This window comes from Eptatretus burgeri, chromosome 16 (genome assembly GCF_056783735.1).
Source record: "Eptatretus burgeri isolate ZD-2024b chromosome 16, Ebu_testis_v1, whole genome shotgun sequence".
In the NCBI taxonomy this organism is placed as follows: Eukaryota; Metazoa; Chordata; class Myxini; order Myxiniformes; family Myxinidae; genus Eptatretus; species Eptatretus burgeri.
The window spans coordinates 29,357,417-29,372,717 of record NC_140976.1 but is presented as its reverse complement, the minus strand read 5'-3'; the positions used below and the strand labels follow the sequence as shown (position 1 = coordinate 29,372,717).

Genomic DNA, 15,301 nt, shown 5'->3' with positions numbered 1-15,301 from the left:
CACTTTCGAGTACATTCAAAATTATTTTTACATATGGTCATTTAGTCACTCCTGACATTATATCAATAACTTGACGTGATTTTTCCTGGGGTTTACAGATAAGATGGGGGCGTTTGGACCCAGAGCGGTGTCTGGACGCCGAAAATCGAATTTATAAAAAAAAGGGAGTACATCAATTATGATTGGAGCTATGGATAAAACATTTCTCCCAGTGAATCAAAATGTAACTTAAGACACAAAATTGTCTGGGGTTACTAATTAAGACGAATACAAATTACAGATCAATTTTAATGATTTATTCACACTTTCAAGTCCATTCAAAATTCTCTGCATATGGTCATTTAATTACTCCTGACATTATATTGACAACTTAAGACGTCATTTTTCCTGGGGCTTGCATATAAGATGGGGCCTTTTAACCCTGATGTCGGCCAACTTTGTCGGTGTTTAGTAATAAAATGAATTAAGAAATTTTATTTCAGTTTTGAAGTTTTCAATAAAAATTTAGAATTCCTGGATTGATTTTGTTTGACAATTTTCTTTTTATTACAGTTACAAATATACTGTCGGGACATTCACTTTCGAAGACTACATTACTGTCCAACTGTTCGCCCTCAATGTCGTGGTTAGTTTCAGTTTCGTAAGTAGATGCGGGTAGGCCTACACTGTCACCTTCTCTATGTTCACCTTCCGCAGTAGGCCTAGGCTCTAAGACATCGGTATTCTGGAGGCCGTCTAGTTCTACTGTACCTATGTGAGCTTCGCCTTCAACGGCTTAGTGACCATGGCAGCCCAGCTTTCGTCGGTACCCATATCAGACGGCAACTTCCTGTTGCAACGTATGTCGCCGGATCAGCCTGTGACCTATGGGGATTTGTCACGAAACATTTTGATTACCAGTTTGGCATATCGTTCACAGAGAATCGATATCAACTTCTATACTTATGAAAGACCCTCTATCAAGGATTGTGAGCGAGAGCGCAGATCAGCTGTTGTGGGAGGAGAGCGAGTTATCGAAGGACCTCGGCAAAAAAGAGACACAAGCTTCAGGAAACTGCTAGAGAGGGAGTCCTTCAAACGAGTTACCCGTCTTTCTGGAGAAGAATTGGTCGAGCAACTTCTACACGGAACTTCTACTGGACAGGGGGTGTATTTGGGAGTGATGAGAGAGTGCACTCGATACCTCGTAGAAGATGGAGCAGTGCACGCTGAATCAGTCCCATCTCTAAGCTGTAATCATTCCGAGGCCGACAGTAGAGTAATCCTTCACATGATTGAGGCCGACAAGTCCACACCTGGAGACATTGTTATAAGAGCTTCAGACCGACAATCTTGTGTTGCTCTTGCACCATCTTCATCGTGTGTCATCCATTGTCTGGATGGAGGTTGGTACCAGAGGACACAGCAATCTTCGTTATGTAAATGTAACCAAGATTGCTGCTACTATAGGACATGAGATGTGCGCCGCACTTCCTGCACTACACGCATTCACTGGCTGTGACTATACTTCTTCCTTTGCCAGAAAAGGAAAGAGCAGGCCATATGAGATTGTAGCAAAAAGTGACAAGTTCCAGAAAGCTTTCGTTTCAATGAGCCACGTTGTCCCAACAGAGGAAATCACCAAAGTCTTGCAAGATTTTGTCTGTGTCTTGTATGGAGGACGGAAAATTGTTCCACTCAACAAACACCGCTTCAACGTGGTCGACAAAACCTACAAATCGAAAGTCAAATGCCGGGCATCCATTCGACAAGCTCAAAAGCATTTCAGGCAGCGCCATTCCACCGTGTGAAGCGGAACTAGCTCCGCACATCGATAGGAGTGCATTTGTTGCTAAACTGTGGGGAAGTGCTCATCAACAATACCTGGACAAAACACCTCCAAACAGATGGGAAAATGTCGATGCCGAAGTTCGTGTTGTTTGGTTCGATGGAGAACAGCTGCCCCTACACTCATTCCAGCGATACAGGTTCAGACAGAGGCAAATTACAATGTTGACGATACTCAGGGCGATGGTGATATGGATGACGATGTCGATGAAGATCATGATCCTTTGCCAATGGAAATGGAGTCACCGATGAAGACAGCGATGATTATTACGAGTGAGATGATCACAGTCCTTATTAGGACATTTGGATTTGGTTTGATTGGACTGATCAATTACTGTAATCTTGTAATATCTGTAAGTGATTGTATCAACACTTGTCGATAAGAGAATTAAGACATTTGGATTTGGTTTCATTGGACTGGTCAATTTCTGTAATGTTTTAATTTCTGTAAGTGATTGTATCAACACTTACCTTGAATCGTTTGCAATAAATGTTTTGTATGCATTGACATACCTTGATCTTTGTTTCAATAAGTCATTCAATGTAGATACCCCTCAGGGTTAAAAGAACAGTCAGGGATGTTTTGAAGTGACATTCAGATTATGCAGGATTTCATGCTGATTGCAAATATATTTGTGTTTATTTTGTAAGGTCAGTTTCGGCCACGTAGATTATTCCTGGGCATGATGACGTCACGCTAAGTCCGAGTCATTTCTAAAGCCTTCCCTGGGCCATTTCCAACATTTACTATCGGGTTGTTTTCTAAAACCAAATTAATATTTGTATCTGGGGTACATTGGTAGCAATTGGGACACGGTTTGAGTATTTTTCATGTTATGTCGTCAGTGTCCAGTAATATTCAAAATGGTTCAAACTGACCTCCATAGATTGCAAAACTTTAATTGACATTTCCTCCGTAAATATTAGTGTTACAAAATAAACGAAAATATATTTGGAATCAGCACGAAATTGTCTTTAATCTGAACGTCACTTCAAAATACCGCGGACTGTTCTTTTAAAAGGCCCCTGTCTTTCTGCAAACCCTAGGAGAAATGTCTGAAGTTGTCAATATGTCAGGAGTAATAAAATGACCATATGCAAAGAGAATTTTGAATGGACTCAAAGTGTGAATAAATCATTAAAATGGATCTGCAATTAGTATTCGTCTTAATTAGTAACCCCAGACAATTTTGTGTCTAAAGTTACATTTTGGTTCACTGGGAGAAGTGTTTTATCCATAGCTCCAATCATAATTGATGTACTCCATTTTTTTTTATAAATTCGATTTTCGGCGTCCAGACACCCCTCTGGGTCCAAACGCCCCCCCCCCCCCCGTCTTATCTGTAAACCCCAGGAAAAATCACGTCTTAAGTTGTTGATATGTCAGGAGTGACTAAATGACCATATGTAAAAATAATTTTGAATGTACTCAAAAGTGTGAATAAATCATTAATTGGTTCCTAATTCGTATGCGTCTTAATTAGTAACCCCAGAGAATTTTGCGTCTTAAGTTGCATCGTTATACTTTGAGGGGTCATCCAAATGAAACTGACTTGAAGCAAATGTTGTACTCAATTTTTTTTATTAAAATGGATTTTGGGGTCTTATTTTGGGACCCCCAAGGACCAAACCCCAGGACTGCGATAAAGATGCCCGATTCCTTCATTGGTCGGCCAATTGCAAAATAATTAAAAATTCAAACCTTTTGTACTCAACTTTATGATTAAGATCCACCTAGCTCTCAAACTAATTGCAGATAAAAAAGAAATCATGGAATAGTTTTGTTGAACAAAATTTAATCGAAATTTTTGACTCATCAAAGTAGCCACCTTTTGCAGATATAACAGCTGAACATACTCGTGGCATTCTTTCTGCAATGGAAATCAAATATCGTTTGGAAAGTTCTTCCCAACACTGTTGCAGAGGTTCCCACAAATGTGTTGCACTTGTAGGTTGTTTTGCTTTCACCCTTCTGTCCAGTTCATCCCAAACCAGCTCGATAGGGTTTAAGTCTGGAGACTGTGCTGGCCATTCCATGATTTGAACCTACCGTCTTGGTCTTTTCTTCAAAGGTAGTTCTAACATCGCCTGGAGGTATGTTTTTTGGGTCGTTATCTTGTTGAAGGATGAACCCCTGACCAACTAGGCGTAGACCAGAGGGTATTGCATGGCGCTGCACAATGCTGTGGTCGCCCTTTTGGTTCAGGGTGCCAGTCACTCTGTGCAAGTCGCTGACTCTAGATCCAGTAAAAGAGCCCCAGATCATTATGCTTCCTTCTCCATGTTTGACAGTTGGTGTCACACACTGAGGAATCATCCTTTCGCCGACTCGGCCTACAAAAACCCTGCATGACGAACCGAAGATTTCAAATTTTGATTCATCGGTCCATAACACCTTCTTCCAGTTTTCAGTAGTCCACTGGCGGTGCTTCATGGCCCAGGCAAGCCTCTTTTTCTTATTTTGCCATCTTAGCAATGGCTTTCTTACTGCCACTCGACCTGTCAAACCTGCAGCTCGAAGTCTTCTCTTCACAGTTGAAACTGAGACTTCCTTACTTCGACCAGTGTTAAGCAGTGCTTGAAGCTGCTGTCCTGTGAGCCGCCTATCACGCAAGCTGTTGACTCAGAAACTTGTCTTCTGATTGTGTTGTGGCTTTGGGTCTGCCAGACTTCTTCCTGTCAGAGTTTCCTCCAGTTTCCAAGTGCCTTTTGATGGTGTAGGAAACTGTACTCACTAACACCTTGGCTTTTTTGCAATTTCTCCAAAAAGGAAAGACCTACACTTTTAAGGGCTATAATGGTCTGTCTGTCTTCCTTTGGTAATTGTCTTTTTCTCATCATTATGATAGCAATATACTACTTCCTGCAGTACAATATTGTCCAAATAATGCTTGATTGGGTATAGCAACACATTCTGTTCCAACACTGCTTTTATAGAGACAGAGGGTTTGTAACTAATCAACAAAAGTTGACACCTGTAGGAATTGATTGCATCAACTTTCAAGGCTTAATTTACTTCCATTGCTGCAGAACAGCTGCAGTTGCTAACCCATTACTCGTTCCCTGTAAAGGGCCTTTTTTAACAACTCTGAAATTTACATTATTTTTCAGTTTTTGGTAACCTAAACTTTTTTTTTAACCTCTGGCAGTTTACCGCTTAGCTTTGTACCATTTCAAGTTATTCACTGGACTCAAACTGCTTAAATTTCAGTAAAAACTGGAAAAATGGGGGTGTTCTAAAACTTTTGACTGGTAGTATAGTGTACGTATGGAGGAAGGCACTCCAGCAATGGTGGAATCCTCTCAGTGTGCCAGAAAATGTCCTTTTTATATACTCAAGCAAACAATGGTGCAATGACGATTGAGGAAAACAAGATAAGGAACTGCTTGTGGTTTGTCTTTAGGTTGGGGGAGGAATAAACTCGTAAAAAATTCATCCAAAAGAGAAAAGGCACAAACATCTTTCTCAAGGCCTAAGATAATAAATTTAACCAGTGATAAAATATAACTAGAAACATATAACAAGGCATGAGACAAGAGGAGCGGGAGAGGGAAGCACAAAAGTAGGAAACAAAGACGATAGGATATCTGTGGAAGGGATGGGGAGGGGTACACAGGGTAAACAAGATGGTACTAACGGGACTTTCAGGAAGGAAAATGGAATTTGAACGAGGTGAGTTTGGGGTGGATTAACAGTGGTCGAAAATATCAAGATTTTGGATGGGGGAAGACATGAGATGGTGGTGAACAGCTGTTTTGAAGACCTGGAGGGAGGAATGGGATTGAAGAGTGTGGGAGTTTGTTCCAGAGGTGGGAAAAAAAAAAAGAGGAATGAATGAGTGAAGGTGAGCATTTTGCAAGACAAGATACGTTTGCAGAGAACCCAGGCATCTGAATTTAATTTGTGTAAAAGCGACAATTAAAAGGCACACAAGAGAAAACAAAGCAATATAATTACTCCACAACAAATCATTATTATTAAAAGCGGATATATGTTTTATTAAGCGTAAATGTAATCCGGGATTAATATTTATATTTCAAATGAAATTCCTTCAATTGCAGCATTTATATATTTATTTCAATGTGTTGCTATTCACAAAGATGAAGAAGTTGGATTTATACTTCTACAATATAAAACATGACCTGAGATGGTGGTACATTACTGTCTTGAAGCTGTGGAGGTCAGATCGAGATTGAACAGGCTAAAGCATTTAGTTTCTCAAATGGGAGGTGGGAGTGGGGGTGGGTTTGAGGAAGAAATGAATGGAAGCGAGTTGAGAGTGGATTTTGTGGGTTTCACCAGAAGAGGTCACTGGCAGAGTGCATTCACCATATAGAAAGAAACTTGGGGCGAGATAGTACAGAAGGGGCAGGAGACACATACCACCACCATGTCCGTGATGTGAAAGTAATAGGCCCAGAGACAACTTCATCCTCTCACACCTTAAGAGCTCATCAGCTTAGAATAAAGCAAAAAAAAAATTGTAAGAAGTGTTGGCCATTTTGTATTTAATGAACACATTATACATCTATGAATATAAAAGCAATAATAAAAAACAAACCAGGTCCAAGAAAGATTATTATTTAGCAAATACATTTCCCCAATAACAAGCACCTTTCCAAGAGATAAAATTATTGCATCCACTCACGGTGAAGTCCAGTCGACAAGTAGTCCAACACTTTGTGACATGCAAAGTAGATTACTGGTGGAAGCAAGACAGACGTGGAGGAGAGCATTGTTCACATATTTTTTTTTCTTTTTTTTAACCACTTCGGATTGTCCGACAATTCACAGCAAGTCAGCCATCAAAATCAATAAATATACAAGAGTGCAAGTTTCAGCAGCAAAACTTAGAACTGAAGACCAACTACCATTTCCTCAATTCCCAACAAAGTTTCTTCTCATTTGCATTCAGCTCAATAGGAAAGCACTTGGCACTGTGCTAACCGACAGCTCCTCACAGTTGTGCTGTATCATATCATCTCATTTAAGAGGTATTAAAATACCGGTGACATCAGGGCAGTGTAACCACTTCTTCTGGAGGCAAGTGTTGCTTGCATATCAGTGGTGACAGGAAGAGTCAGAGCCAAAAATGAATAGCACCTCTGTCTCTTAAAATCCAAATATTTTTTTATCAAAATACAAAGGAACCGACATGGAAATCAAGGACGCGTACTTACCATTATACATGAGGTAGTCAGTCATATGGTCAGATAGTTCTTAATAAATGAGAAAAAGGAAAGAGCCGAACAGAGAGAGGAGAAGGGATAAAATAAACCAGAATCCTCTGAGAAAGAGTTATCATGGAAAAATGAGGGCTTCCAGTCTCTTGAAAAATAGTGTGTTGTCTTTGCACCGTTCTACCAGTGCAGCCTCATTGTGACAGTGTTATCGGATATCATCCATTCATAATTACATGATGATGAGGTACCCGACTCTTTCCAGAGTGAGGATGCTCCTGAAAAAGTTTGAGTAAGTGTTTTGCTCGATGATTTATTTATTTATTTTCCCCTTTGCCTTCCCAAAAATGAGACCAGGAATTTGTCATTTTGCCAGGGTGGTGGTGATACAGTGGCCTGCAAAAGTATTCACCCCCTACCAATAATGCCACATTCAGATGAATTACAAATTATGGAGAAACAATTTTTCCAAATGAATTTTTTAAATTCATAACTGAAGAGATTAAACTAAACACTGTTATAGTTGAAGGAGGTTACATGCCAAGAATACATGAAAAAAAAAACATGCAAATCAAAATTCGCTGGTTGCAAAAGTATTCAACCCTTAGGTCAATACTTGGTGGAAGCACCTTTTGTAGCAATGACCACTACGAGTCTTTGTGGGTAGGTCTCAAACGGCTTCACACATCGAGATGGTGAAATCTTTGTCCATTCTTCATGTGAAAAATCGCTCAAGTTCTGCCAAGTTTGAAGGGGATCGTCGATGGACTGCAATCTTCAAGTCTCACCATAAATTTTCAGTTGTGTTCAGGTCTGGACTTTGACTGGGCCACTCAAGAACATTTATTTTCTTCTTATTCAGCCACTCCATTGTGGCTTTAGCTTTGTGTTTCGGATCATTGGCCTGCTGAAATGTGAATCTCCCACCCAGTTTCAGATTCAAAGCTGACTCAAGCAGGTTTTCATCAAGGATTCTCTTGTACAGTTGTGGCCAAAAATATTAGCACCCTTGCACTTTTTTCAAACAACACAATTTTCTCGAAAAATAAGTTGGAATTGACAAAAGTATTTTGTCTCCACAATTCTTTATTTCACCGTTTATATTACAGAACCTGCGTTTTTCAATTCAGAACTTAATATATTCATTTTGAATCAGAAAATGAAAAGAAATGGCATTGACAAAAAGACAGTATTTGGTATCACAGCCTTTGGACAAAATAACTGCAGTCAAGCACTTCCGATAGCCATGAATGAACTTTCTACGCCTCTCAACTGGCAGTTTGGCCCACTCTTCTTGTGCAAACTGCTCCAGTTATCCCAGACTTGAAGGGTGCCTTCTCCCAAATGCTGTTTTCAGCTCTCCCCACAGGTGTTCAATGGGATTTAGATCGAGACTCATTGCTAGCCACTTCAGAACAGTCCAGCATTTTGTCTTGAACCATTCCTGGGTGCTTTTTGAAGTGTGGTTGGGGTCATTGTCCTGCTGCAAGACCCATGACCTTCGCTGGAGACCAAGCTTTCTGACACTGGGTTGAACATTGCGCTCCAAAATACCTTGGTAATCTGATTTCATGATGCCATGCACACATTCAAGGCAACCCAGTACCAGAGGTAGCACAGCAACCTCACATCACTGAACCTCCTCCATGTTTCAGTGTGGGGAAGGTGTTTTCGTTGAAGGTTTCATTTTGTATGCTGTGAACATAGAGATGATGTGCTTCACCAAAAAAGCTCTAATTTGGTCTCATCTGTCCACAGGACATTCTCCCAGAAAGATTTTTGCTTGTTCAGGTGTGTTTTGGCAAACTCCAGTCAAGCTTTCTTATGTCTCTCTCAGCAGTGGGGTCCTCCTGGGTCTCCTACCATAGAACCCCCTTTCATAAAGATGACGACGGATGGTGCGAGTTGAAACTGTCGTCTCTTGTGTCTGAAGATCAGCATGAATCTGCTTGGCAATTGATCAAAGTGCTTTCTCCACCATTCCAACAATCCTTCGCTGCAATCTTCGATCACGTTTTCTCTTGCAGCCATGTCCAGGAAGGTTGGCGAAAGTGCCATGGGCCTTAAACTTCCTAATAACATTGTGTATGATGGACACAGGAACATCAAGGTCTCTAAAGATAGACTTGTAGCCTTGTGATTGTCCAAACTTTGTGACAATCTGTCTGACGTCATACAATTTTCTAGTTTTCTTTCTTTTGTCCATGGCCATTGCAGTACACACAGTGACACAAATCAGAATGACTACTTTTCTCTATTCAAACTGGTTGAATGAGTGATTTTTACATTGCAGGCACCTGCCACTCACTAGAGGTGAGTTCAATTCCAATGTAAAGGAGAATCACCTGCTTGAAATCTAATTATTTCAAACAACTTCTAAAAGGTGCCAATAATATTATCCAGACCATTTTATGATGTGTGAAATATGCTAAGATTGTCATTTTTTCAGCTTTTTTTGTTATACTTCAAGCCAAAGAAATACATTTTCACATACCAAAAGAGTTTTTTTAATTTCAACAATTTGCTGAAAGAAATGGTGCATTATTTGAAAAAAGTGCAAGGATGCTGATATTTTTGGCCACAACTATACTTTGCACCATCCATTGTCCCTTCTATCCTGACAAGCATGCCAGTCCCTGCTGATGAAAAGCAACCCCAAAACATGATGTTGCCAACACCATGCTTGACAGTAAGGATGGTGTTGACTGGGTGATGTACAGTGTTAGACTTGCACCAGACATAGCATGAGCCTGGTGTTGGCTTTGGATCTTGGTAATGAGTTTGAGCAGTCAGCTACTGAATTGGCACCAGGTGGGGTTAACTCAGCCTGTCAACCTCTGAGGGCGGTGAAATGAGTACCAGTGTACTGGTAGAGGGGCACAGCTGTGCTTCCAAAAATGATAGCCACCTTGCAGCCAAGCTGCCATATGCAAGAAGAGAACAGAACCAGACGTAATGCTTTGAATTTAGACCAAAAAGATCCATTTTTGTCTCGTTTGACCAAAAAAAAAAAATTCTCCACGTGCCTGCAGTGTCATTAAGATGATTTTTCACAAACTATATCCCAGCTTTTAGATGTGTCGTTTTCATTTATGGCTTCTTTCTTGCCACCTGTCCAGAGGCCAGCTTTGTGAAGGGAACAAGATATTGTCGATTGATGAACACTGGCCCCCATCTCAGACATCGCCTTGGAAATCTTTCAAAATCAGTGTTTGATTTGCAGTGACATACTGAACCAGTTTCCTGCTTGCCCACTTGCTGAGTTTGGATGGGCAACCTGATCTGGGTTGAGTCTCGGTGGTATGATACGTCTTCCACTTCTTGATGATGGATCTCACTGTACTTAAAGGGATAACGAGTTCCGTTGAAATATCCTTATAACCTTCTCCTGAATGGTGATTCTCCACTACTTTGTCTGACTTCGTTGGAAAGCTCCTTTGTGATCATATTTGCTTTGTTGGTTGCCAAGTGAGTTGCATCTTAGAACTTAGATAAGTGGGGGAGCTTAATTGTGAAGTTAAACCACTGATTATATACCGTTGAAACCTATTACACTTATTTTGTAACCTTTCAAACAAATAATTTGCTCCTGAAGTGATTTATGGTTAATTAAGCAAAGGGTTTGAATACTTATGGACCTGAGAATCATCTGATTTTCTCAAGTAATCCAACTTTACATTATTTTAGCTTAATCACTGTCGTAGTTTGGAAAGACGATCGAGCTTGATTTGAAGCATCATGAAATCTCAGCTGGCATCAATATGTGAAAACTTTGGAAGGGGAGGGCGGGTTGGGGGTGAATACTTTTGCAGGCCACAGTACCTTGCCTATTTTTCATGAAGAACACCATGGGATCTTTAACGTCCACCAACTAATGCTGGCAGACAAGACACCAAGTTTAACGTCCATCTGAGACAGCACATTGATAAATCACCCTGCCTGTGAAACACCAGGATGAGAGTTTATAGCTGGGTTGAGATTTGAACAGGCGAGACAGCTCACAATGGAGTTTGCATTACCTTGAGGCTGTCCTGCCAGCCTGAGCCCACAAGTGTAGTCTCAAAATCTTGGCAAAAGAGACCATTCATGAGGAATATATACACGTACGTCACTGGTTATTCAAAACATCCACATTAAATTAAGTTTATATGGCACTTCAAACAAACACTTAAAGTTTTCTAAAAAAAAAAAAAAAAAAAAAAAAAAAAAAAAGCTGTTTTTTGCCTGGATTGGAAAAAAGGGCAGGCCATCAGGTGATACCATTCCACAAATCCTACCTGTGTATCACACATGATGCTTTCCAACCACAAACTCATTCACTTCCCCCCCCCCCTTCCACACCCAGCCTGACTTTAAAAATTAAATTGCTTTGCTCAGTGGATGCATAGCTGTGATGGCAAAAAAAGTTTTCAAATAATTAAAGATTCTCACATTCATTGGAGATATTGAGTTCTTTGCTTCTGCAGATGTGAAAAAAAAGTTAAAACTCAGACAAAAATGTCTTCCATATTTCTCCCACAAAATTCAGAGGCAGAAGTGTACCTTCTTCCAAAAGTGTCATCAATGAAACCAACAAATAATGGTTTATGCACTTGGAAAGGAAAAACAAATCTTTTTGAGTGAAAAAAAAAAAAACAATCAATACAAAAATACCCAAAGTAATACTGCAGGTGCAGCTATTACTGCACCTGCAGTAATATCGATTGTGATCAATGAAAAGAAATCCCAAACGATAAGGGTGCGTTTTTTTTTTCTTTTTTCTTTCACTGATATTCTCGGATGTTCAAATTGTCAAAATCTCAACACAAAAAAAAAAAAAGGAAATAAAAAAACCCCCCAGCAATCTGCATCATTGATCACACTCCATGCAGCAATCATGGTTCAATCAGAAAACAATCCATCTTAAGTACCAAGGGATAATCTGTAACTCATCCCACCTCGCAACCGACTCCGTATATTCTGGCCCCGCAAGGCCTCACGACCTTGAGGCGTCCTTGAACCAGAGCAGTTGATGATACGAAGCCTTTTCCTCAACAGCCTGAGTTTGATTGGATCTGAGTTTTCTGGTGCGGATACCTCTCCACTTTTCTCAAAGTCTTTCTTCCTCTTGAGCACCCGATTGTCTCTCGGCCCTGCCGAGCCGGCTTCGTCAACCTTCTGGCCATGCCGCGAGAAACCACGCGTGAAGTCCTTTCTGTCAAACTGAGAGTTTGTCTGCATCGTCGATGTCTGGACTGGCAGCTTACCAAAGACTCTTGAAGGTCCAGACAATGAACCAGCCAGTAAACTAACACACAATTTCTCTCCATCAACACTCTCACTATCCAACGTGCTATCTCCTTGCTCTTTCTCTCCACTAACTTCCAAAGGGTGAACCTTCACATCCAGCGCAGTCTGCAGCAATTTATCCACCTCGGACGGCGAGGGTTTGCTGGTGGATCCTTCCAGATTGTGGGCTGGTGCTGCAGGGATACTTGAACATGTAGCTTGTTGTTCTTCATTTCCACATAAGGATAGGGCGAGGCAAACTTCATGCACTTCATCTCCACAGTTTCGTCCCAGGTCCTGTGAAAAAAGCCACCCATGAGAAAGCCATGACATGTACAAAATCTCCACCCAGAAAACTGAGGGGCCTGTGGGGTTTTGTAAACGGTGAATGTACTATATTATATTTATTTCATTACTCACGGAGATTAGCTCACTACGCTCGCCTCTCTCCACATCGTTAGAGGTTTAAGGCCCTGTCACACCTTGACGATTTAGCCAACGTATGCCTGACATATGCAAAATTGGGCTAAAACGCCGGCACACGTCGAATACGTTATGGGTAAGTTTGTATACATTAAGAGCATGCTGGCATACGTCGTAGTTCGCCGAGCTGTTAGACAAATTTTCCATGCTCGAAATTTCCCGACGTATGCCAGCGTATGACTCACACGTTCCGCATAACGCTGGCCATAAGTTGTAGGCACGTTACGCGATGGTTGACACACGTTACTTGCAAGTTACTCATAAGTCGAAGCACGTCGAGGTAATGTTTAGTGTACCCAGAAGTAATTTATAACCTATGAGTAACGTGTTGTAGGCACGTTACGCGATCGTTGACACATGTTACTCATAAGTCGAAACACGTCAATATGATGGTTAGCGTCAGTGTTCCAGACTCCCTGGTTTTTTTTTTTTTGTTTGTTTTTTTTCTTCGGTATGACGGTGATTTTAACACTTCGATTTCTAGTGCGGTTATAATATAATATAATATAATATAATTAATAGGCTGCCACTCAACGATTTAAATCATAATCGCACTAGAAATCGAAGTGTCAACATCACCGTCATACCGAAGAAAAAATTTAAAAAACCAGGGAGTCTGGAACACTGACACTAACCATTACATTGACGCGTTTCGACTTATGAGTAACGTACAAGTAACACGTGTCGACGTGTGTCAACAATCGCGTAGCGTGCCTACAACTTATGCCAGCATATGCGGAATGTGTGTCATACGTCGAGTACGTCGAGAAATTTTCAACATGCTGAAAATTTTGACGTACTCGGCCTATGCCAACATACTACGACGTATGCGAGCATGCTATCAACGTATACAAAACTTACCCATAACGTATTAGACGTGTGCCAGCTTGGTTCGGCAAATTTTTCATACGTCGGCATACGCTGGCTAAAACGTCAAGGTGTGACAGCGGCTTCTCACTTCGATGTCTAGTGCGGTTAAGATTTGAATCGTCGAGCCGCAGCCTATGAATAGCCTACGCCACGTGATCGTAGGCGATACGCTGCCGCGTGCTATGTATACGTTAGACTATCATTGGGCATAGGTTGTGAACGCCGACAACACGCTCAGCATTCGTTGGTATAAGTTATCTATATGTGATTGAAACGTTCTGTTTACATTACTAATACGTTATGCATACGTCCAACACGTTATTATACGCCCAATAAATTTTTTAAAACATCAATAGTTCAGCGTACGCCAGTGTTTTAGATCAATTTTGATACGTTGCCATACGCTGGCTAAAACGTCAAGGTGCGACAGCAGCTTTACATCACAGATTTGCTGGGTTGTCATGATTTACACAAATCGTAATACAAACATTTATTTTGTCCAAATTTATTTGGAATATTGGTGAAATTATACTTATTTGTAAAAAGGTTCAAGTGGTCTTAAGCTCTAAATGGTCAAGGGTCCAAGCGGTCTAGTCTGTCTGAAGGGTTTAAGGGATCTAAATGGTGTTAAGGTCTAAGGGGTCTATGTGGTGTATTGGCATGGAGCGTTGAGGGGGCGTGGAGGAGTTGTGATAATAGTCCGCTATGATAATAGTCACGTGTCTGCAATGCATATAGCTGTTCGCGCCCGCTAGAGGCTCGTCGTAGTGTGCATCCGGGAACGCAATAAACAGAGTTACGACAACCCTCACGACTCTGTGTCTCACTGCTCCCCGGACATTACATTGGCGACGAGGATGTTTAGGATCGACGCGTGCAGAGTACCTGTTTTCCTTGGCATTGACTTTGAGTCGTTGCCGGGACAATTGGATTGTCAGGCGCACACGGTGCTGGGAAAATCATCGCAGCTCCCGCGGTACGACTTCGATCACCTGGCAAGGAGCCCAGGGAAGCGCATCGCGAGTTTCGCCACACAGGTGAGACGTCTCGCCGTCGCCTGCAAATTCACGTCGAGTGAACGGCAGGCCAGGCTCGAAGATCATTTTATTTCTGGTTTGCAAGAGTCGGAAATGGTTGCAACAATTCCACGGCTAAAGGACGAAGACATTACATTCAACTCGGTAGTCGAAACGGCGTCGGCCGTCGCACAGACTCTGAGAGATGTCCGAGCCCTCGCTGGCCAGAGCGTAACAGGTGATCCGGAGGTCCGCGCGATGTACCAGGCACCCACGACCACACGCACAGTTTTCGGTGCGGGCAGTGGCCAGACACTGCAACGCGGCCGGTCGGATGACGATCTGAACACTCAGGGACATCTGCAGCGTGTGTGCCAGGTGTCATTGGCCTCCATAACGGTCATGGATGGCGATGTGTGAGGCAACCCCGGCGACGCGGGGCGAGACCTACAGCCGGTACGAGGCAACCCCAGCGACACGGGGGCGAGACCTGCGACCGGTACGAGGTGTTGTGCATGACGTACGCTTTTACGTCCCGGGTCGAGACCTGCAACCTGTGCGAGGTTTTGTGGATGGAACGCCGATTGTTTTTCAAGTTGATACCGGGGCCGCGGTGTCGATCATTGGCGAACAGACCGCTCGTGAACTCTGCGGTC

The 15,301-nt window shown here is 41.9% G+C and overlaps 1 protein-coding gene across 4 annotated transcripts in view; it reads right to left on the bottom strand.

Annotated features, from left to right (window-relative positions):
• Positions 1-6,316: 6,316 nt before the first annotated feature.
• Positions 6,317-15,301, bottom strand: part of PPM1D (protein phosphatase, Mg2+/Mn2+ dependent 1D) — a 79,382-nt gene continuing 70,397 nt past the window's right edge. For all 4 annotated transcript variants that reach the window (XM_085860262.1, XM_085860261.1, XM_085860260.1 and 1 more), the window contains exon 6: positions 6,317-12,573. In XM_085860262.1, the coding sequence (XP_085716388.1) occupies positions 11,911-12,573 (663 nt within the window). In that variant the 3' untranslated portion in view covers positions 6,317-11,910. The remainder of the gene's footprint in view (positions 12,574-15,301) is intronic.